The sequence below is a fragment of the Eretmochelys imbricata genome, chromosome 6 (genome assembly GCF_965152235.1).
Source record: "Eretmochelys imbricata isolate rEreImb1 chromosome 6, rEreImb1.hap1, whole genome shotgun sequence".
NCBI lineage: Eukaryota > Metazoa > Chordata > Testudines > Cheloniidae > Eretmochelys > Eretmochelys imbricata.
The window spans coordinates 34,869,810-34,892,463 of record NC_135577.1 but is presented as its reverse complement, the minus strand read 5'-3'; the positions used below and the strand labels follow the sequence as shown (position 1 = coordinate 34,892,463).

The 22,654-nt window shown below is 44.3% G+C and overlaps 1 protein-coding gene across 1 annotated transcript; it reads left to right on the top strand.

Moving 5' to 3' along the window:
- The first annotated feature begins 499 nt into the window (after window positions 1–499).
- TMEM41B (transmembrane protein 41B) lies at window positions 500–22,195 on the top strand. The gene is made up of 7 exons (XM_077818395.1): window positions 500–683; window positions 7,744–7,861; window positions 8,755–8,883; window positions 13,430–13,523; window positions 16,266–16,370; window positions 18,110–18,248; window positions 20,257–22,195. The coding sequence occupies exons 1-7, from the start codon at window positions 608–610 to the stop codon at window positions 20,424–20,426; spliced, it is 831 nt and encodes a 276-aa protein (XP_077674521.1). The 5' UTR covers window positions 500–607; the 3' UTR covers window positions 20,427–22,195.
- Window positions 22,196–22,654: the final 459 nt, after the last annotated feature.

Below are 22,654 nucleotides of genomic sequence, written 5' to 3'. Positions count from 1 at the left end.
TTCTAGTTGGACGTTACCGTATTTATTGAAGTCCAATCTTGAGGTTTAAACCATGTTTAATGGGTTAATCAGGAAGACCTGGCTCACGTTACCCTCCGTTTTAGATTATTTATTGGGTTAAGCATTTAACACGCACTGATCTAGGCTTTACTGATTTCATGTTGGGAAGCGGGAAACAGTGAAATCTTGGATGTGCGCTGCCGTATTTAATGGACTAAACGCACCCGTGACTGGGCGTTAGCATAAACCGAAACATGCAACTCACCCTCAGTTTTACAGCATATATTCCCGCCTAGGGATTACCGTATTTACATGGTTGAACACACAACCTTGATTTAGCTTTACCACAGTTCAGGGTTTGTCGTAATTAACAGGTTAAAAACGCAAAACCTACTGGGCGTTACCGTATTTACCAGTTAAACGCGGGGCCCTCTGCCTGCAGGTCCGAGGCGGTGCAGGCGGACATGCGCCGTGTGGGGCCTGGGTGGGGTGACAGGAGCGACGGGTCCCGCCTCCTCTCGCGGCTCTTGGTGCCGGGCGGGCCTGGGCTCACCTGGCTGGGCCTGTGTCTCGTTGCCGGGTGTCCGGCTCCTGGCAGCGCGGGGCCATGGCGCAGCGGAGAGCGGCGGAGCGGGGCCCCGGCGAGCTGGCGAGCGCCCGGCCCCAGCGGCAGCGCATTGAAGGTGCCGCCCTGATGCCTGCCGGGGGGCGGTGTGAGCAGCGGGGCCGCTGCTGGGGGCAGGATGGGGTCAGTGTCCGGGGAGGGGGCGGTTTGGAGCAATGGCGGGGGCAGGGAGAAGGGCTCTGGGGGGTCAGTGTCCGGGGAGGGGGCGGTTTGGAGCAATGGCGGGGGCAGGGAGAAGGGCTCTGGGGGGTCAGTGTCCGGGGAGGGGGCGGTTTGGGGCAATGGGGGGCAGGGAGAAGGGCTCTAGGGGGTCAGTGTCCGGGGAGGGGGCGGTTTGGGGCAATGGGGGGCAGGGAGAAGGGCTCTGGGGGGTCAGTGTCCGGGGAGGGGGCAATCGGGGGCAGGGAGAAGGGCTCTGGGGGGTCAGTGTCTGGGGAAGGGGCAATGGCGGGGGCAGGGAGAAGGGCTCTGGGGGGTCAGTGTCCGGGGAGGGGGCAATCGGGGGCAGGGAGAAGGGTTCTGGGGGGTCAGTGTCTGGGGAAGGGGCAATGGCGGGGGCAGGGAGAAGGGCTCTGGGGGGTCAGTGTCCGGGGAGGGGGCAATGGCGGGGGCAGGGAGAAGGGCTCTGGGGGGTCAGTGTCCGGGGAGGGGGCAATCGGGGGCAGGGAGAAGGGTTCTGGGGGGTCAGTGTCTGGGGAAGGGGCAATGGCGGGGGCAGGGAGAAGGGCTCTGGGGGGTCAGTGTCCGGGGAGGGGGCAATGGCGGGGGCAGGGAGAAGGGCTCTGGGGGGTCAGTGTCCGGGGAGGAGGCAATGGCGGGGACAGGGAGAAGGGCTCTGGGGGGTCAGTGTCCGGGGAGGGGGCAATGGCGGGGGCAGGGAGAAGGGCTCTGGGGGGTCAGTGTCCGGGGAGGGGGCGGTTTGGGGCAATGGGGGGCAGGGAGAAGGGCTCTGGGGGGGTCAGTGTCCGGGGAGGGGGCAATCGGGGGCAGGGAGAAGGGCTCTGGGGGGTCAGTGTCCGGGGAGGGGGCAATGGCGGGGGCAGGGAGAAGGGCTCTGGGGGGTCAGTGTCCGGGGAGGGGGCGGTTTGGGGCAATGGGGGGCAGGGAGAAGGGCTCTGGGGGGGTCAGTGTCCGGGGAGGGGGCAATGGCGGGGGCAGGGAGAAGGGCTCTGGGGGGTCAGTGTCCGGGGAGGGGGCAATGGCGGGGGCAGGGAGAAGGGCTCTGGGGGGTCAGTGTCCGGGGAGGGGGCAATGGCGGGGGCAGGGAGAAGGGCTCTGGGGGGTCAGTGTCCGGGGAGGGGGCAATGGCGGGGGCAGGGAGAAGGGCTCTGGGGGGTCAGTGTCCGGGGAGGGGGCAATGGCGGGGGCAGGGAGAAGGGCTCTGGGGGGTCAGTGTCCGGGGAGGGGGCAATGGCGGGGGCAGGGAGAAGGGCTCTGGGGGGTCAGTGTCCGGGGAGGGGGCAATGGCGGGGGCAGGGAGAAGGGCTCTGGGGGGTCAGTGTCCGGGGAGGGGGCAATGGCGGGGGCAGGGAGAAGGGCTCTGGGGGGTCAGTGTCCGGGGAGGGGGCAATGGCGGGGGCAGGGAGAAGGGCTCTGGGGGGTCAGTGTCCGGGGAGGGGGCAATGGCGGGGGCAGGGAGAAGGGCTCTGGGGGGTCAGTGTCCGGGGAGGGGGCAATGGCGGGGGCAGGGAGAAGGGCTCTGGGGGGTCAGTGTCCGGGGAGGGGGCAATGGCGGGGGCAGGGAGAAGGGCTCTGGGGGGTCAGTGTCCGGGGAGGGGGCAATGGCGGGGGCAGGGAGAAGGGCTCTGGGGGGTCAGTGTCCGGGGAGGGGGCAATGGCGGGGGCAGGGAGAAGGGCTCTGGGGGGTCAGTGTCCGGGGAGGGGGCAATGGCGGGGGCAGGGAGAAGGGCTCTGGGGGGTCAGTGTCCGGGGAGGGGGCAATGGCGGGGGCAGGGAGAAGGGCTCTGGGGGGTCAGTGTCCGGGGAGGGGGCAATGGCGGGGGCAGGGAGAAGGGCTCTGGGGGGTCAGTGTCCGGGGAGGGGGCAATGGCGGGGGCAGGGAGAAGGGCTCTGGGGGGTCAGTGTCCGGGGAGGGGGCAATGGCGGGGGCAGGGAGAAGGGCTCTGGGGGGTCAGTGTCCGGGGAGGGGGCAATGGCGGGGGCAGGGAGAAGGGCTCTGGGGGGTCAGTGTCCGGGGAGGGGGCAATGGCGGGGGCAGGGAGAAGGGCTCTGGGGGGTCAGTGTCCGGGGAGGGGGCAATGGCGGGGGCAGGGAGAAGGGCTCTGGGGGGTCAGTGTCCGGGGTGGGGGCAATGGCGGGGGCAGGGAGAAGGGCTCTGGGGGGTCAGTGTCCGGGGTGGGGGCAATGGCGGGGGCAGGGAGAAGGGCTCTGGGGGGTCAGTGTCCGGGGTGGGGGCAATGGCGGGGGCAGGGAGAAGGGCTCTGGGGGGTCAGTGTCCGGGGTGGGGGCAATGGCGGGGGCAGGGAGAAGGGCTCTGGGGGGTCAGTGTCCGGGGAGGGGGCAATGGCGGGGGCAGGGAGAAGGGCTCTGGGGGGTCAGTGTCCGGGGAGGGGGCAATGGCGGGGGCAGGGAGAAGGGCTCTGGGGGGTCGGTGTCCGGGGAGGGGGCAATGGGGGGCAGGGAGAAGGGCTCTGGGGGGTCGGTGTCCGGGGAGGGGGCAATGGGGGGCAGGGAGAAGGGCTCTGGGGGGTCAGTGTCCGGGGAGGGGGCAATGGGGGGCAGGGAGAAGGGCTCTGGGGGGTCAGTGTCCGGGGAGGGGGCAATCGGGGGCAGGGAGAAGGGCTCTGGGGGGGTCAGTGTCCGGGGAGGGGGCAATGGGGGGCAGGGAGAAGGGCTCTGGGAGGTCAGTGTCCGGGGAGGGGGCAATGGGGGGCAGGGAGAAGGGCTCTGGGGGGTCAGTGTCCGGGGAGGGGGCAATGGGGGGCAGGGAGAAGGGCTCTCGGGGGTCAGTGTCCGGGGAGGGGGCAATGGGGGGCAGGGAGAAGGGCTCTGGGGGGTCAGTGTCCGGGGAGGGGGCAATCGGGGGCAGGGAGAAGGGCTCTGGGGGGGTCAGTGTCTGAGGAGGGGGTGGTTTGGGGCAATCGGGGGCAGGGAGAAGGGCTCTGGGGGGGTCAGTGTCTGGGGAGGGGGCACTGGGGGGGTGGTTTGGGGCAATGGGGGGCAAGGAGAAGGGCTCTGTGGAGTCAGTATCTGGGGAGGGGGCAATGGGTGTAGGGAGAAGGGCTCTGTAGGGGCAGAGTGGGGGGAAGGTCAAGGGAGGGGCACTGTCTGGTCGATGTGTGGATTGGGAGCACTGATATGGGGTTGGTTTGGGGCAAAGGGAAGGGCACTGCAAAAGAAGGTAGGTTGGAGGCAATAGGGAGAGGGGAGTCTGTGGATTCAGTGTTCAGGGATGGGTACTGAGGGGGGTTGATGTGGAGTAGTGTGGGGGGCAGGGGACACTGTAGGTTCAGTCGGTTTGGGGCAGTGGAAGGGACTCTGTGGGGTCAGTGTTGGGGAAAGGGGCACTGAAGTGGGGTGGGGTTGGTTTGGTGAGGTTGGAGCAATGTGGGGAGATGGGGACAGGGAGAGGGGCACTGTGTAGGGTCACTGTTCAGGGACATGCAGGCACTGAGGTGGCATTGATTTGGGGAGGTGGCGGGCAGTGTTGTTGCCATTAAGCAAACAGCTCCGAGGACATGCTAAGCCCTGCGGGGCTGTGATGCTGTGGCTCATTCTGTGCTGATGGGCATCTCTGCCCTTCTTCCAGAAGGGTAAGCAAGGGAGTAAGCCTCTCCCTGCCAGTTACCCAATGGTGGCTCCCTCTTTGCACCCCAGTGTTTCCCTTCCAGTTGTGTCACTTCCTCATTGGTCAGGATCTGAGTGTCTTAAAGCAGACATCTCACTTTGGTCATCTGAGCCCTCCCTGTTACGTGCTAGTGAAGGGCACTGTACTGAACCATTCTTGGGTGAATGGCTCATACAGAAGGGTCTGCAGCACCTATGATTTGTGAGTTGTCACTTGTAAGTTTGTCAGGACTGGGCATTTTCAGGGAAACAATGTTAATAAAGTACAGTACTAAACTACACACAGTTGTACATAAGGCTGTTCATAGGCATTTGCAAAAAGAAATGGAGTACTTGTGGCACCTTAGAGACTAACCAATTTATTTGAGCATGAGCTTTCGTGAGCTACAGCTCACTTCAGAATGAAAATACATCCTTAGTTTTCACTTCTGTAACCTGTCATGTGCAACCCTGTGCTCACACGTAGCCTTACTTGCACAGAGTGGCTTGCGAGATTGGGGTTTTAATTTGTGTGTACTTACTGGATATGTAAAATAGTAGAATAATTTAATATCTGGTTGTAAATTGATAGAGTTGGAAAGGGCAACAACGTACTTAGAAAATCCCTATCAGTTAGGTGCATTTGGGTAAGGCAGCTGTATATATCTGGTCTGACTAGGTATGGCAAGTATTGTGATTATCTACTCTGGGTTGTGTTAAAAACATTGAACTATATTAGCATGGTTTGGAAATTGGCATGGTTTCACAGTGCAATTTAAAATCTTTAGTCACTTATAATAAATTCTCTACCGTATATCTTGCAAACTATTAGAACAAATTTGGGTGGAATGGATGAGAAATGGAGAACATACTAATGTCCCACACATGCTTAATTTTACTACTATTAGTTCCATTCAGTAGATTTCCCTTCCTCATATTGGATTATCATCCTGGAGAAGGTGGTAGTAAAAAAAAACGCAATTAAGTTTGTAGCTGCATGGCTCTAGCACTTCAGACAAAACAGAGGCAGTAAAATCAAGGGACTATGGTAAACATTTTTACTGACTTCAAGGCAAAATTGGCAAAGTAAGTAAACTTGAAACTAGTCAGAGCACTTGTTTTGTTTTTATTATGTTTCATCATCCTTTTTCCGGCTTACAACATTGAAATGGTAATGCAATAGATTGCTGTGCATGTTGCATAGTGGCATCATAATCATGCCACCAAGAGCTGCAAATGAAAACAGCATCTTGGGATTTTTGTGTTGTGGAGCTCCAGCAGAGAAATTAAGGCCAGGTATACATGTAAAATTTTTGCTTTTTTATTTTTAATGGAATAGCTATGCTGGCAAAAGCCTTAGTGTAGATGCAGTTATACTGCTAAAAAAGTGCCTTTGCTGGTATAGCTCATTTTGCTTGCTAACCCAGTATCTGCTATACCATCCAAAGCATTTCTGGTTGGTATTACTGCATATGTGGTTGGAGGGTTTTGCTGGTATAGCTGTGTTACACTCAAGGACTGAGCTACAGCAGACTAAAGCAACGTTACTTGTGAAAAAGAGCATCCATAGAGGGAGGGGGGGTTAATGTGCATTAAAGTTGCACCAGTTAATCTTCACTTTCCTGAATGTCTTTATGTAGACAAACCCTCATACTGCAATAAGAGTTGTTCCCGGTGGAATTCTGCACCAAATTTTTTTCTTTAAAATATTGTGCACAGAATTTTTTTAATTCTGCAAAATTCTGCATATTTTATTTGTCAGAATAACACAATATAATCACACCAGTTTCAATTATTTTTGGTAATTTATTTCAAAATACCTGTCAGCAAGTATGTCTGTAACAATACAGACAACAAAAAAGATTCAAGAAATGTTTTTTGACAAATAGATTCCTTGCTAGGCATATTAATACAGAACTTTGAGTAATAATTCATCTAAACTACAATACAAAACCGTATTTCCCACAGCCTTTTTTCTGAAGCAGAGCAAAGGCTTGGAGGAGTCGGGGTAACAGCGGAGCTGAGGGAGAGGGAAGTAATTGCTGGGAAGGAGCCTGGGTGTGAACTTGGAGGGCTGTTGGGTATGGGTGGGAAAAGTATGGAACAGGTTGTGTTTTTGTGGGGTAGGGAAGGATTGTTAGGGAGCTTCCCCTATGCAACCTGGCTGACCCCTAGCCTCTCCCATTCAGTCAGGCACATCTGCCCCTGTCCCCACGTGTCCCTGTGCCCTCACCCAGCCACTCCCCTGTCCCTATGTGTCTCTGCACCTCCTTCCCCACCGTGGCCCTGTGCCTCCACTCCCATTCAGCCCCTGCGACAGTCTCTCCTGCCCTTATGAGCCCCTGTCTGACACACCCCCCCCCCCCCCCCCCGCTCCTGTCCACTGACTTGGCCTGACAAGCCCTGCTGCTAAGGCAGTTCTCTCCCTCCCTGAGGGGAGCTGCAACTTTGTTCTGTTGCCACAGCACCCTCTGGTGGACAAAAGGTGGAACTGCAGCAACATTTTGGCAGACGCTTTTTTGTGTGGGAAAAATTAGAAATCTCTGGGACTCATTAAATATACATGCACACAGTAGCACAGAACTCCTCCAGGAGTAAAGAGTATCTCCATTGGGTAGGGGAGGGGTTTACTTGTATCGTTATATCAGTTTAATGTCACATCTTAGGTTATATTGGGGAAAAAAAACTTTCCTGTGTATACTAAGGCGATCTTTAAAAGTACCTTTTCCTTAGGCCTTGTCTACATTTAAAAAGGTGTGGTTTTTAACATGTTAGCTACAATATGTTAATAAGTATGTGTTAAAATCCTAGTCTAGAAAAGGGAAGATAATTTTGTAAATGTATCTCCTAGGATTTACTTTGATTAGTTAATGTGTTTAAAAATACCTTTTCTTGTAGTGTTGACATGGGTGGCCCGAGTTAGTGCAGCACTAGATCTTCCCTGAGCAGAGTTAGACAGCATGGCCATCAGCATTTTGTTTACTGTAGCTAAACCAGTGGTGGGGAATTTTGGCAAAAAGTTTAGTGTACTGTACTTGCGTGTTCTCATGTTACTTTGCTGTGGTTAATAAGGGTGTAAAGCAGGCTTTCTCCTTTAATGTATTAATTGAGGGCCAGCTCCAGTAGTCCTTATTTGGGTTGATGTCAGTGGGAGCTTTGCTCAAGTAAGGAATGCAAGATTTTGCCTGCAGCTTCTAGGGAATATAAGAGAGATGGCTTTTTGGTGGGAAGATTTTATCCACAAAATACTTACTTTTAAAAACTTTTGGAAGCATAACTTTGAACTCTGTCATATTTGTTTTTATGTTAACTATAATTTTGTTAACTTTTAGGAAGGGCCCATACAGAAGGTGGATCAGCACGAATGTCACTCCTCATATTAGTGTCCATCTTTCTGTCTGCTGCTTCGATCATGTTTCTAGTATATAAAAATTTTCCACAGCTTAGTGAGTAAGTATATTAAGGATTAATTTGCTGGCTTTTCTTTGGAGTATCCTCTACAACTAAAGGTTTTAGGAGGTCCCCAAACTGACATACCTCAACGTTTTCATAAACTGATAAAAATTTGAAAAAAACTGGGGGGGAGGAAATTCATAAGACAACCCAGAAAGTCAAAATATAAAACTTTGAAGTTGGAAATATCCAGAAGCAAGTGCTGGAGACTGCCAGTCAGCTAGTCTAAAAGCAAAAGTTGTACCACTTTAACTATAATGCTATAATTAAATTAGTACAACCTTCCCCTCTTTGGATACAGTTATACGGGTATAAATGTGATTTATACTGGTATTATTTGTTCTCATATGGGTGGGGGAAATAAGCTATACCTGTGTAAGGCACGTATATACTGGTATAATTGTGTCCAAAGTGAGGAGGTTGTATTGCTTTTAACTATAGTGGCAAAAAAATAAAATTCTCATGCCTAACTGAAATAAGGTATAACAGTACAAAAATTATACTGCAGACTTCAACTTAAAGGCAAAAAAGAAAGTACGCACCCATAAGGCAAAATACCTGAAAAATGTTTCCTCTTCTGAAGGAGGTAACACGCCATCCCTCTCAAAAAATCTCAATCAATGTTAATTTTTCTTCATCTGTATAAACTGAACAAGGAGAAATAATGTTGAAAACACCTAAAATTATCTGAGGGTTTCAGCTGCAGAATCCTATAGATTTGTGTTCTCTGCTAGGAAAGCTATCGCCAGCAGTTATGATGAGAGCAAAGCAATTAGTCTAGCTCTTTGATTTATTATCTTATATTGGGGCAAATGATTTTAAAATTGTATTTACTGATTACTTAGCCTAATTCTTGGAAATCTTTTTTTCCCCCCCCTCCCCCCCTTCAGAGAAGAGAGAGAATGTATAAAGATTCCCAGAGAGATGGATGATGCTAAGGCCTTAGGAAAAGTCCTCTCCAAATACAAAGACACCTTCTACGTCCAAGTATTAGTGGCTTATTTTGCTACATATGTTTTGTATCCTTTTCCTGCTGATATGAAAGTTGTTTAGTTGCAATTAATGATGTTTTTCTCTGAAAAATTTGAAGGAGGGATGTAAACAAGCTTACTGGCTCTTAATCATTCGAGGATGAAGATTAAAAATGTAACTATTGGGTTGTCTTTAGGCTAGGTATTGAAATGCACAAGAATACTGAACTCTAAAGTACTTAGTCATTTTCTTGTGTATTCCAGTGCCTGCCTGCCTGTAAGAATGGACCAGACTGGCAGAAGGAAAGTGCGGTGTACATCTTCACTAGTAAATGCAGCTAGAACGTTGTTTTAAATCTACCAATCTTGACGGTGTCCTTTTTGGAAATGGTTCTTAATATTTAACTTATAAACTATCTGGCTTTATAGAACATATCGGTTCAATTGTTTCAAATCATTTGTATGGATCTTGTGGAGATCTTAAAAAGAAAATCAAAATTAAGTACAGCCCCACATTCCTAAGATACTCAAACACTGCATCTATTACAGCTACTATAAAAAGAATGAGAGAATTTAAACTTGTATCTGGGGCATTTCTTAGAAGTATTTCAAGGCACTCCTTAATTCCTGTAATGCCTATTTTACACAAAGAATTGCTGGATCTCTTTATGTGAAGTTAACAAGTACAAGATATTTGGAGTTAAAGTACAGTCTAATTGTTAGTCCAAGCAGCAGTTTTCTTTTTGTTGGTAGTGATGCAGGATTCAGAATATATTAATTAGTAATGGTAATAAAAAAATGCTTAGATAAAAGTGAACCTTCAATGGCTGTTCCACTTACAATTTTTAAAAAAGGATGGTGAAGGAGGTCTTCTCTAACTCAATTTGAGAGGTTTTAGTAACTCAAAACAGGGTTATTGAATGTCATTAATGATTTATTTTACAGCTGATTCTATTCCAAAAAGCAGTTGTTCACAAATAACATTTTAAATGGATTCTGTACAAAAGGGAAATTAGTTGAAATGACAAAGATAGATGTAAGGTAACAAGTGTTTAAAAAAAACAATCAGTTGTCTAAACACCATGACGTCTGCTGCTCTGATAGTTAAATGTCGTTGGTCTTAGATTAGTGACAGACTTTGGTCAACTAATGTGCATGCTGTGATGTTTATCTCAACCCTTGAAATAAGCTTAGAAAGCAATTGTACACTTTGTTCATTTACTCTGAGTTTGATACTATATGTTTGTCTTGTTGTTCTGATCAGTCACACACAGTTAATATCAGGATGGCACTTTAAAATATGATTGATACTATATTTTTTTACAAGTTCCCTTAACAGGGATTTAAGCACTTTGCCCCCAATCATCATACTAGGGAACCATGTGTGTGCTGGAGCAGATCTCCCTCCCATGTCTTATGGAAGAGAAGATCTTGCCCCATAGGGGGGTCATTAGCCAGACCTCCCTTGCTTGAGCCAGACATGGGCCTTTATGAAAAGGCAATACCAAAAGAGCTCCAGCAACCTCCCTTGTCACTAGATGGGGCAGTAGCACTTGCACCTGACACCTTCAACGCATTCTAGTACCTGCAGACCTGGCTCTCTGAGGCCCTGTGCATTGAAATCTCAGTGACCCAGGAAAAGGTCATTAAGATCTTTGACATCCTGAACTCCTCAGCCCCAGCCAGGATTGCCCTCCCTATCAGGGAGGGCACACTTGAACTCGAGAAGGGCATAATCTTCACCTTCGGCAGACCCCAACCACTCTTGCTCCCTCATCTTCAAGGAGCAAAAAAGAGGAGCCACAAAAGAGCTTTGAAAATTTATGTGCCCACTGTAACTGTGATATCAGTAGTACAGGAAAAATCCAGGTCTGCAAAGGGCACCCCAGAAAAGACCATTTAAAAAATGGACCTTTTTTGGTGTTAGACTGATTCCTCAGCATCGCTACTAAGCTCTGTGTTCTAAAGTAAAATAGGTTTTGTTCAAAATATAATTTTGTGACATGAGAGCAATGCTCGCACAGGATAATAAGAAGGAACTCTGAGAGCTCATGAAGGAGGGTCAAATGGTCTCAAAGATTTGCTTACAAGTAGCCACGGTTGTATCGGACACTGCCATCACCATGAGATGGGCTTTGGTTTCCAGTGTTCGGCATTTCCAAGAAGTGTAATGCATCGTAGAGGACCTGCCCTTCATAGGGATGGAGCTCTTCAGCAGTCAAACAGCTGAAGTGCTCTACTCCGTTAAGGATTTTAGATCCCTGTTGTGATCCCTCGCGGAATGCACCCCAGTCCCCTATTGTAATCGTACATATATCGTCCCCAAAAGAGAGAGCTCCCTTCTACTCCGTACTTAATAATTGGAGTACCTCTGTGAAAGGCCCTGAGATTCAAGGAGACACACTGGAGCCAAGTTAGAGCCTACCCTGACCTTCAGAAGCCACCTTGTTCTTCTCACCAGGTGTGGGTTGTGATTACAGTTGACCAGTGGGTGCTAGGCATCATCAGCCCTGGCTACTCTAACCATTTCCTTGCCTTTCCCCCTATGTAGTCCTCCTTCCCTGTCTTTTCAGAAACCTTTCTCATGAGAACCTACTCCAAACAGGAGTAGCCTCGTTGCTTTGTCTAGAAGTCATAAAAGAGGTACTGCAGGAATACGGGGAGATGTTCTGGTATTTTTTTATTCTGAAGAAAGGGGGAATCTGGTATTTCCTTATTCTTTGTCCTATCCTAGAGCTGAGGAGATTGAATGAAAATGACACAGATTCAGTATGGTAACACTTGCCTCCATCATTCCATCTCTTCAGACTCAATAGAGGCTTGTAACTCTCGACTTACAGTACTCCTACTTCCGCATAGCCATCCACCCGGCCCACAGGAAGTACCTGAAATTCATACTGGGGCCCAGCCATTACTAGTACAAGCAGTGAGCCTTCACAAAATGCTTAGTTGTGGCTGCAAACCGAAGAAGTATCAATGTCTACCTGACCCCAACAATAGATGTCAACAAGCCTGAAATGTGCCTTCTACCTGTTTTGCCTAAGTGCGCTTCCGTGTGAACTAAGAAGAATCGTCCTTCCCCATCACTAATATTAGTGTTCATAGGAGACATGATCAGTTCCGGTCAGTGAGGGCTTTCCTTCCAGAGGACAGAGTCCTATCATTGTAGTAATTTTTAAACAGAATAAAATCAAACCTGACTATGATGGTACAGACTTGCCTTGGAATTGTATACCACATTGGCAAGTGATTGTGACAGCGCTTTCCAGACTTCCACTTATGGCCCCTTCAACTTTGGCTCCAGTTAGCCTGCTGCTCGATAAGACATCAGATGAACAAGGTTGTAGTCCCACCTCATATCAACACGGAGCTGAATTGGTGGCAAGATCCCCAAGAACTTTTTTCCTCTACTTCCAGGCAGCAACTCCCAGTTCCTATGGAACTGAGTTTGAATTGACACTTCAAGCAAATTAATACTGGACAAGGGAGTCCACCACTCTGCCTCACTGTTGCTTTCAGATTCATGCCTACATGGCATCAGTTACTCTAAGTTTGCATTTGGATGGCTTCCTTAACAACTGAGGACTAAAAATACACCTTTTTAGAAAGGGGGTGGGGGGAAGCTGAGTGAGCTTCTGCACAAGTTGAACATGTCTTGATGACCACATAAATAAATACTTTAATTTAATCTGGACTATACGTTTGACATCCCTTATCTAGTTTATGTAGTGAGAAGTATGTAGTCCTTAACATGGACCTCTAGGATGAAGGGGTTTTTAAAAGGGAAGAAATTTAGGGTAGGAAGGCGATCTCATGGCTGTCTGATATTACCATTGGTTTGTATGCGAACTTGTCACTCTTTAAAATTAAGCCCATACAATGGATTATTGTATTAGATTTTAACTTTTGAAGACTTGGTTTCAAATTCTGGTGTATGTCCCAAACAAATATGGGTTTGTCTTATCCTAGTACCAACACCCAGAAAACCTCCACAATGTTTAGGATGTTTTGGTAACTTCTGGGGGGGGAAAAAAACCACTCTGCAGCTGAAACAGAAGTTAAAGGTTTGGGCAGGAATGACTAGGTGAAAAGTCTATGGCCAGTGTTATGTGAAAGGTCAGACTAGATTATCCTAGTGGTCCCTTCTGCTCTTAAAATCTAAGAAAAGTGGTGTGAGGCTGGAATGGTATGTGTATGCTGCGGGTGAAGAATGAGATTTTGTTACTGGTTATATAGTACTTATTTGTACTGTACCTTATCAAAGCAGTTTCAGTTGTCCCATCTCTCGAATGAACATTAAACCTAAATCTGAAAGAAGAAAACAGTTTGCACTGACTTAACTAAAAGTGTCTTTGCAAAAAAGATTGTTAAATTGGTGCAAGTTTATGTGGGCAAGGCCTTAAAAACTCATACATTAATGCAGTGCTCCCCAAATATCTCTTGTAAACTGCTTATGCCAACAGTAGTATTTTGAAGATATACATATTTCTAGTATTCAGCTTGTAAGTTGGTAAATACCATGATCACTTTTAAAATGAAGAATGTAAAAGTGCTAAGTAATGCGATGTTCTATCCTTAACTGAGAAGCACTCAGCTTGCAAACATTTGCTATACCTGGCTCTATATTTCTCAGTATCCTCTCAGGGTTTCTTTATCCGTTCCCATTAGCCTTATTTCTTGTCTGTCTGGTAAGTATGTATTCCTCCCTCCCCTTCCCCCAATTGGCATTTGGGATGACTGCGGTTATGGTCAAGCAGGGTTTAGGAGCATGCTGCCTCTGTATCACTCTTAATCCCTGTAGCTTAACCCCCTGAGGTATTGGTGAGGCGGTTTTAGCACCGAGGCTATGTCTACATTGGCAATTAAATGACACAACTTTTTTGTCTTTGAGGTGTTAAATTCCCCCCCCAACAACAACAACAAAAAAGACAAAAGTTTTGCTGCAACAAGTGCCAGTGTGAACATTGTTGGCAGGAGCACTCTCCTGCTGACAACGCAAACACCGCTTGTTGGGGTGGAAGCTTTTTGTCTGCAGGAGAGCTGACAAACAACGCCTACGCTGCCTGACTTAGCCGCACGGCTGTAGTGGCATGCCAGTAGCGACACAGCTGTGTCACTAAAAGCGGTGTAGTGTAGACAAGCCCTGATTAAGTCCAATGAGGCAATTGGAGTATTATCGCAGACTTCAGTCAGCATTGTTGGGCTGATAGAGCCTCGCTTCTAAAGTGCTCAGCCAGACTTCATTGGTGTTAGCTGTTTGGGCCAGGGTACTGAGCAGTTACGAAAATCTGGCCCCAGTTGTTGACTCATGCTGAAAACTGCCTATAAAATACATCATAAAATTCAGACCGCTAATTATTTAGGTCTGTGTATTTATTACATTACATTACAAAATCAGAGGGATACTGTGTATATAACAAAACCACTATGCTTACAAAAAATACTGCCCCCCCCCCCCCAATTTCTTTTTTCCAGTTCCTATTGGTAACACAATGGTGTTAGCTGAAACAGTTTTTTAAACCACTGAGTTTTGTGGCTTAAACAGAGGTTCTTGAATGGTCTTGACAGGCTTCAAAGGGTGTCGTGTCTTGTCCTGACCTCTTCTGCCAAAAAGATGATGGTCCTCAAGGGCTTAGGATAGAGTTAGTCAAGTAGATCTAGACTTGAGGTGTCTAGAGCTAGATCTAGTTGAGGTGATGGGTTTTCACAATCGAGGAATCTGAATCTATTTAGAATACATTTAAAAGGCTTTTTTATTGTTACTATTCAAAGTCTTCTTAAACTGATTGGTGGTAACTGTTCTCATTTAGCATTTTTGGAATAGAAAGTAATCTTGTTACACCTATAATGAATGTCAAGATGGATGTAAACCAATGCATCTTTTTGCCTAAATCAGTGGTTCTCAAACTTTTTTTCGTGGACCACTTGAAAATTGCTGAGGATCTTGGCGGACCACTTGATGATCTTTCCAAATGTTGTTTGTACCGTTAGCTAACTGTGTTCAAGCGCTTTGGATAAAAGCACTATATTAAAAAAAAAACGTAATAATAATTAACTATTCCTCTTGCTTGCATATTATCTGCACACATAGCTAGCTCTGCGTTAAGATGCTAAACAAATCTATGAGTCAACTAGAAATAGTCATGCTTGTTGTAAATATTAATACAATATTTTCTGATACTGGAAAGGAGAGTAAAAGGCATTCACCCAGGTTTATGAAATTTCTCTGAGATGTCAACTCTTAATTTGATTAATACTTCACACATAGAACAGTAAGAGTCAGTAATAAAGTAACACAAAGAGCAAAACAATAAACAAACAAGTGACACTGAAAATATGAAGGGAAGTAAAACATCAAGTGGTTGGTCATGGGTATTTTAAATGAGTGTTTAAGACCCACGCTGTTCAAATGCACCAGAGCCTTGTAGAAACAGGCAGAGATCTCCTGGTTTCACATTGTGTATGTCACCAACTCAGAAACTCACAGTGGACTTATGGAGTTTTTACAAGCCCTGGAGCACATTAACACGTGGCTTGGAGCTTGCAGACAGATCCCTGCTTCAAAGAGCTTGCAAATAAGGTCTTTATCCTACAAAACACCTAGCAGCACCCCCACTAAACCTAGTGCTGCTTGCTACTTAAGAGTCAATGGAAGTACTCTGAAGAGCCAGAACTATACCAGTAATAAAGATCTGGCCTTAATGGTTTCCATACCTCTCCCCAAATGTAATGGAAATCACTTGTCTGGACAAGTGATTTCCATTAAGTTTTTTTAGCAGTAGTTTGGGGAGAGCTGTCTCTCTCCTGCTGCGGCATCCCCCAGCTGAGCTGGGAAGGAGGAGGTGTGTCTCTCCCCCACCATGGAGCTAAGGCGGGGAAGGAGGGCTGTCTCTCCCCAGCAGCCATAGCACTGGGGAAAGTCGCCTCTTTCTCTGGCCACCACAGCCCTGCATGTCCCAAATTCCCTCCCCCTCACCCCACTGCCCCACCCCCCCAACTACCCCATATTCCCCCCAAGGCCACCACCTCACCTTACATGTGCGTCTTCTCCAGGGTCCAGGCAGCTAATTAGTGGAGCTGCGAGCTTGTGCGACTGCACTAATTAGGTGGGTGGCCCTTCATTCTCTCATGTGCAGCTGCCCAGGTGCGCACCTTAGAGGGAACTATCTGCGGACCACCTGAATGGAGCTCGTCCATGGATCACAGTGGCCTAAGCAAAGCAGTTATAGAAAATATTATAACGATAGGTGTTGTATGTGTATATGTAGGAGTGGCTAACACAGACAATTAAAGGAGAACCCTGTAAAGCAGCCGAAATGGATAGCTGTATGGAGCCAGGCCCTTTACTGCTAATGAAATCAGCAGGGATTAGAGATTGTTGTACAAATTGCAAAGAATTTCTTCTCACTTTTTTTTTTTCCCACTGGCAGTGTTCTGGACTTGGAGCCTCTTTCTGTTATATGCTTTCATATTTAGTTGGACGGCCAGTTGTGTACAGATATTTAACAGAGAAAGCAGTGAAATGGTCAGAACAGGTAAAGTTGCTTTTGGTAAACATTCATGCTGATTATATAAAATGTGAATTGAAGAAGATGGAATCATAAAGGTTTTGATGTTCACAATAAACCTAATAAGAAATGGCTGATTCTGCTATCATTACTCACACCTAGTATCTCACTCCAAGTGTATTCTCCTTAAAGCAAATGGTGCAACTCCTTGAGTGTACAGTACTACTGTACTTGGTATGAATAAGCATGGCAGAGTCTGGCCCAAAGCACATTTATGGAATGAGGTTGAAAGCAAATTTAGCATTAAGGAGGTTCAGCAAATACAATTAAATATGTAGTCTTTCTAACATGATATTTAAACTCTTTCATATAAAGAATCAGCTTAATATTTAAAAATTAAACTGTTCTCTTAAATTTGAGTTCATAATTAATCTAACTGCAGTAACCCTCTTATTTCAGATTTTTAAAAACATGACTTTTTTAATGTTACAACAGTAAACACCCTCTTGAATGAATTTCACTGGAAGAGATTTTCTTGATGAACAAAACCATACTCTTTACTTTCTGTGCCCAATGTTCTATTCTTAAACAAACTTTAAAGCCAACTTTTCTGGCAATTGTGGATCAGGAATAACTATTTTACAAACCTTTGTTTTGGACGTATAGTTCGTTTAACTTTTTTTTTTTTTTTTTAAACCTGTTTCTCCGTAGCCAGGCAAACTGTACCTGATCTGTTTTGGCGGGAATCACATTAAGCTGTTATCGCTATTTGTGTATATAGGGTCTCTAGTCCCACTTACATGACTATTCAACTATGGGAGTGGGATTTGATTACAATGTAGTTGTCCCATTACTCTTCCAACACAACTGGTTCTGCAGTGTAGATGAAACCGAGACAGTTTTAAGAATTGTGCTAAAGCCTGGGGTATATTCCAATTAAGTGAAAACATTAAGCACTTGCTATCTAGAATCTATCTCCGCTAGTAAAGCTACATACATGAACAGCTCAAAACCATGTTATAAGCATGTTGAGAAGCAGTTTCTAAATCAGATAACATATCTTGGTTCTAGGCCCACAGGTAAGATCAAACAGTGTTATAGTTTAAGGCTTCACTCCTCTTGTTTTTCACCAGGATAAAAAGTGTATTTTTAACATGGTGTTGACAAGACAATTTGTAGTTATTAGTTTTAATGTTAGCTAGTCAGAGTAAGCCTTAGGCTTCCCTTGCTAACTCATGTTCAAATGCACCTCATTCCTTATGTAGACACATCTACTATGTCTAACCTTGGTGTATAAACATAGTAAAACCTCAAGTCTGGATAAGGTTTTCAAATATGTGGTGTAAAAGGGCATCTGGATCTAAGTTTATACATTTTGCTTTTCTATCTGATGTAGCTGCACAAACAAAGACCAATAGTTGCTCTTTGGTGAACTACTTTTCCTTGTTTAAAGAGTGAGTTGGTTTAGTTCACTGAGTAGATATAATGTCTAACTCCCATCCCAAAAGTCAGAATTTCTAAGCTAACTTCAGCACTATATTTAACAAATGTTTTTCCTGACCCTCCTCACAAGCTCGAATCCAGAACTTGTTTAAATATATTGTCTATTTTTTTGTGTTTGTTTCCACTAAAGAAATCTATATAAACTTGTTAGCTAATAACTAGACTGCAGATGCACTGTAGCTCAATAAGAGCAGCCTTATTGAATAATACATGTGTTTTTCCAAGACAGGGATTTTACTGAATTTTTTCTAATTCTGTGGCAGGTTGAACGACACAGAGAACACCTCATTAACTACATAATATTTTTGAGAATAACGCCTTTTCTTCCTAATTGGTTTATCAATATTACATCTCCTGTAATAAATGTACCACTGAAAGTATTTTTCATTGGTACTTTTCTAGGTAAGAATTTTGGTTAATAAATTAAAGCGTTTTAAGGACCCCATTGTTCCCCCCTCCCGCCCCTTCAGAGAATCATTTAGTGTATATCCGCATCTACTGGTCAACTGAATGATTACATGACTACACTATTTCTTTTATTTGTTTCTCTATGGAGCTGATCATCATAATATGTGAGGGCCTCACTTCTTACTCCAGTAGTGTTCCCATTTTACAGTTGGGGAAAATGAGACCGAAGTTCAATTACTTGTCCAAAATTACATGCCAAATCTGTGTGCTTCAGCAGTGTCCTTTGTTCCATTTTGTGCTTTTTTTTTTCCTTTGAAGTAGTGGGACTGGTTTTTTTTATTGAAAAGGGAAACTCAGATTTACTTCATGTTCTTTATGCAAAATTGTTTTGCCTCAGAATCTCTGTTTTCACATGAAGGGCTTGTTTTTCTCCCATTTGTTTACCATTGTCATTTTTCTTGAACGGATTAACTTCCTAATGATATTCAAAAAAATGTTTTGAATGGGCTTCCGTTTGCATTTTGTTACAAATATTTTTCGCATTGGCTATGAGCTATTCATATACTATTAACTGTATTGAAAACCGTATAGTCTAGCGGATGAGACACTGGATTAGCACTCAGGAGACCTTGGTTCAATTCCTAGCCCTGCCATTGGAGTGCTGGGTGATCTTGGGAAAGTAAGTGCACCATTTCCCCATCTGTAAAATGCAGATGATAATACTGACATGCTTTGAGATCTATAAAAGAGCTAGGTGGTGGTATTATTTATTATGTCTTGACTGAACCTGAAAGAAAGTGGTAACTAAATTAATCTTACAGGATGGGAATTGTCTCTATCTTGGTGAACAAGTGAATTATTTTCCCCTTAAAAAAACCAACCCTATGATGTCAAAATACATCTATTCATTGGTATGCCTATTAGAATATGTGCTTCGAGAGGTTTCGGAAACTCCATCTTTTCCTTGTCACAAGAAAATTATATTTTTCCAACCTTCCAGTTTTATTGAGCTGCATAGTTAAAAATACAAACAAAGATTATCTACTTAGCACTTATTTTATTTTATTATTAGCCACTAACTATGTAGGGAAAAACAGCATGTAATTTAACAAGACTGTACTATGGTGTTGAGACTTAAATATAAGAATCTGTTTGTAATAAAGCTTACTAAGTAATATGCTTTTTTGAAGGGCACTGTCTTTTAAAATTTAGAATGAATAGAAATAGTATGAATGGGAACTGTAAGGTGTTCTTAGTTTGGGCTTTTAGGATATAGTCTGTTGTGGTAATTTAGGAAGGTCCCACTCTTGTAAAGAAAAGGACTACTCATGGTAATAAAGTTTAACCACATGCATAAATTATTAGCTATCCAAACTGAAATCTCAGTTTGGGTAAACTTGCTCAGTTTTTTCCCTGTGCTTCAATGGAACTACATCTTATATTTCCCTCTTTATAAATGGTGACCCTTCAGAAGTTGCTCTCTGACTTCTTGTGTACCAGCATACGTGCTTGTCTTTTTTTATTATGAATGGGTAGTTAAGTGTCTTTTTTTGGAAATAGTATGTAGTATTTGATTTCCTAATGGATTACTAAGAAAAATCCATACAGAAATGTGTCATTAGAAACAAAATTAGACATGTTAAACTGTTGTTTTTGGTCTAATCCCCATGTGCTACTTAGTCTTTGTGTATGCAAACTAAAAAGTCAGTACAATATACATCGCAGAAAAAGAATGTACACTGCCTCTTTAGATTATATTATAAAGGTCTAGGTGCTATAGAAAAATGGTGTGTGTATGTATGTTTTTCTATATGATACTGTACTTGTTATGAACTGTATTTTTATTAAGTACTGGACTTTGTTGCCTTAAACTGTTTCCAACAAAGTTCTAAGATGGAGAGCATTTGCTTGCCTTAAAAAAAAAAAAAATTGAAAAGTAACGTGTGCTTTTATTGTTTTAGTTCTCTTTCACTGATTCTTTGTTTTATCTCTGTACGCATAGGTGTTGCACCACCATCTTTTGTAGCAATTAAGGCGGGAACAACACTGTACCAGCTTACAACAGCAGGGGAAGCAGTTTCCTGGAACTCTGTATTTGTTCTCATGATTCTAGCTATTCTCTCTATTCTGCCAGCTGTCTTCCAGAAGAAGCTTAAACAAAAGTTTGAATAAAGAGCACATTGGATCTAAATTTCCCATAATTCATCTCAGGATCAGTACTTCTGATGGTCATATGTTCGTTTTTTATCAGATCCTCAGCAATGTAAAAAAAGGGGAGACTTGTAAGGGATAAGAACTTCCTTATTTCTTTAAAGGAGCACATTTTACTGTCTGAAATTCAAGGAACTGTGTTCAGAAATACTCTGCATATAGCTTTGTAGCCCAAATCATCAGTGTTTTATTCTTTGAAAGCAAGAGGAGGGAACTCAAAACACAGAAGATTAGTTAACTTTTTGCTCTGCTTCATATATGTGGCAGAAAGGCAAAATTGGATAGCTTAAAATGCAACCTTCAAATATTGGTTTCTAAAAGGTCAAATAACTTTTGATTGGTCAATGTAGTTTGTAGCATTCTACATGACTCTGAAGACTTGCATGTAACTTAATGGTTTGCTCTGAATAATTTTCTCTTCATTCTGATTTTCCCCTTTCATCTACTTTTGTCCTTACTGGTCCCAGAATAATGTAAAGTACAATGGCACTCACTTGCAAAACATAAGGCTTCTCTCTTGGAGTAGTAAGTTAAATTCCAGTGATGTAAAACTGCAGGAGGCTAAACTGCTTTCTTCTTTCTCTTCATTAATGTTGTCTCAGTTTAAATACTTGAACTGCTTTAACTGGATTAACAAATTCAGTCAAATCATTCCCATATTGTAGATTTTATTTTTGGAGAGCAGGTCAGAATTTTATCTTGGCTTGTTGATTAACTCTGAAGTTTTTAATGCTTGTTTAGACTGATTTTTATTTGTCTAGTTTTGCCAGTATTTCAGATGCATAGACTTATCCTGCCAATTTAAGATAATTACCAGATTTTGTTATACAATATTTTTCAGTCCTTAAATGATTAAAGCAAATAGAGTAATTATAAGTGACTTACAATTCTTAGGATATATTACTTGAGAATTTGGGATGGAGGGGAGGGAATCTTGGTCTTGGCAATAGTAACCTGTTACCATTACAACTCATCTGGCTAAAAAGTTTTATCAGGTATGCAAATTATTACAAAATTCTTCTGTTTATCTGAAATATTGCCATGTAAAGCTCAGTTCATCATGTAATAAAAATCTTACACTTTATACATAACCTAGAAGGCTGCATTCTGTGTTCTGATTGGTGGGTAATTGGTAGTGTTTTATCATTCACTAAGGTATACAATACCTTCTCTTCAATAGTTATCACTACTGTTGTCAGTTTGTTGCATTCTCAGTGGGCCCTTTAAAATATAAGCTCCCAATTCAACATGATACTTAAGCATGTGCCTAAGTATGTGAGTAAGTCCCACAGAAGTCAGCATCTGCGTGCTTTAAAGTTAGGCACTGCCTAAGTATCTGTCTGAATCAGGTCCTGACTCATTAGTACCTGCTTTGCAGTGCTCAGATTTCTGAGGAATTACTCAGCTGAAATTTTGTACAGTGTTTTCTCATCCTGAAAACTTGTCATGTCATGGAACATTTTAGATATAAGAGAACAGTACTATAAATGGGATAATATGAAAGGTACTGGTACCTTCAACAGCTTTGTTCTTTTGTAACATAATGTGGATTGAGTCATTCATTTTATCACAGTATTATGTGTAAATACATAGGAAATATATTAATTGCCTACACTATTTTTGTCATCTGTTTTTCTGTTATGTAAACTAACTTTTCAATGCCTATTGAATTTTTCATTCAGATGAGGACTGCACAATAAACTGGTGGTTTTGTGTTGCTAACTAAAACATCAATGTTTTATCACTTGTTTACAAGTTTCTTTGTAAAATACAGCTTTGGGTATTTATGGGTTTAGAATTTTTAGTCTAAAAATGTACTTTAGTTTTAAAGGTTGATAATGTTCTATGACCTTGGATCCACCAGTCTGAACAGTGAGACTTCTTCCTACTGTAGTGTTAACCTCAGTCAGAAAAAAAGTCACTCTTTAGAGATGGTTCAGCACCACTGCTAGTCCAGTGGCATCTCTAAACATTTCTTTGTGTCCTGCCTGACATAGGTCAGTATAGATGCTACTTTTAGGTTTCATGTACACTATCAAACTGCAGTTTGAGGGACTCTTGTCATAGAAGGGTCTGAAATATGTTTCAAGTCCTTATGAATCATGCTAGAGCCTTGGATTTTACAGGGTAGTCACAATTCACTGTGTAGATAGGACTAAGCTATGTTATGAAGTTAAAACTGCTCCAAC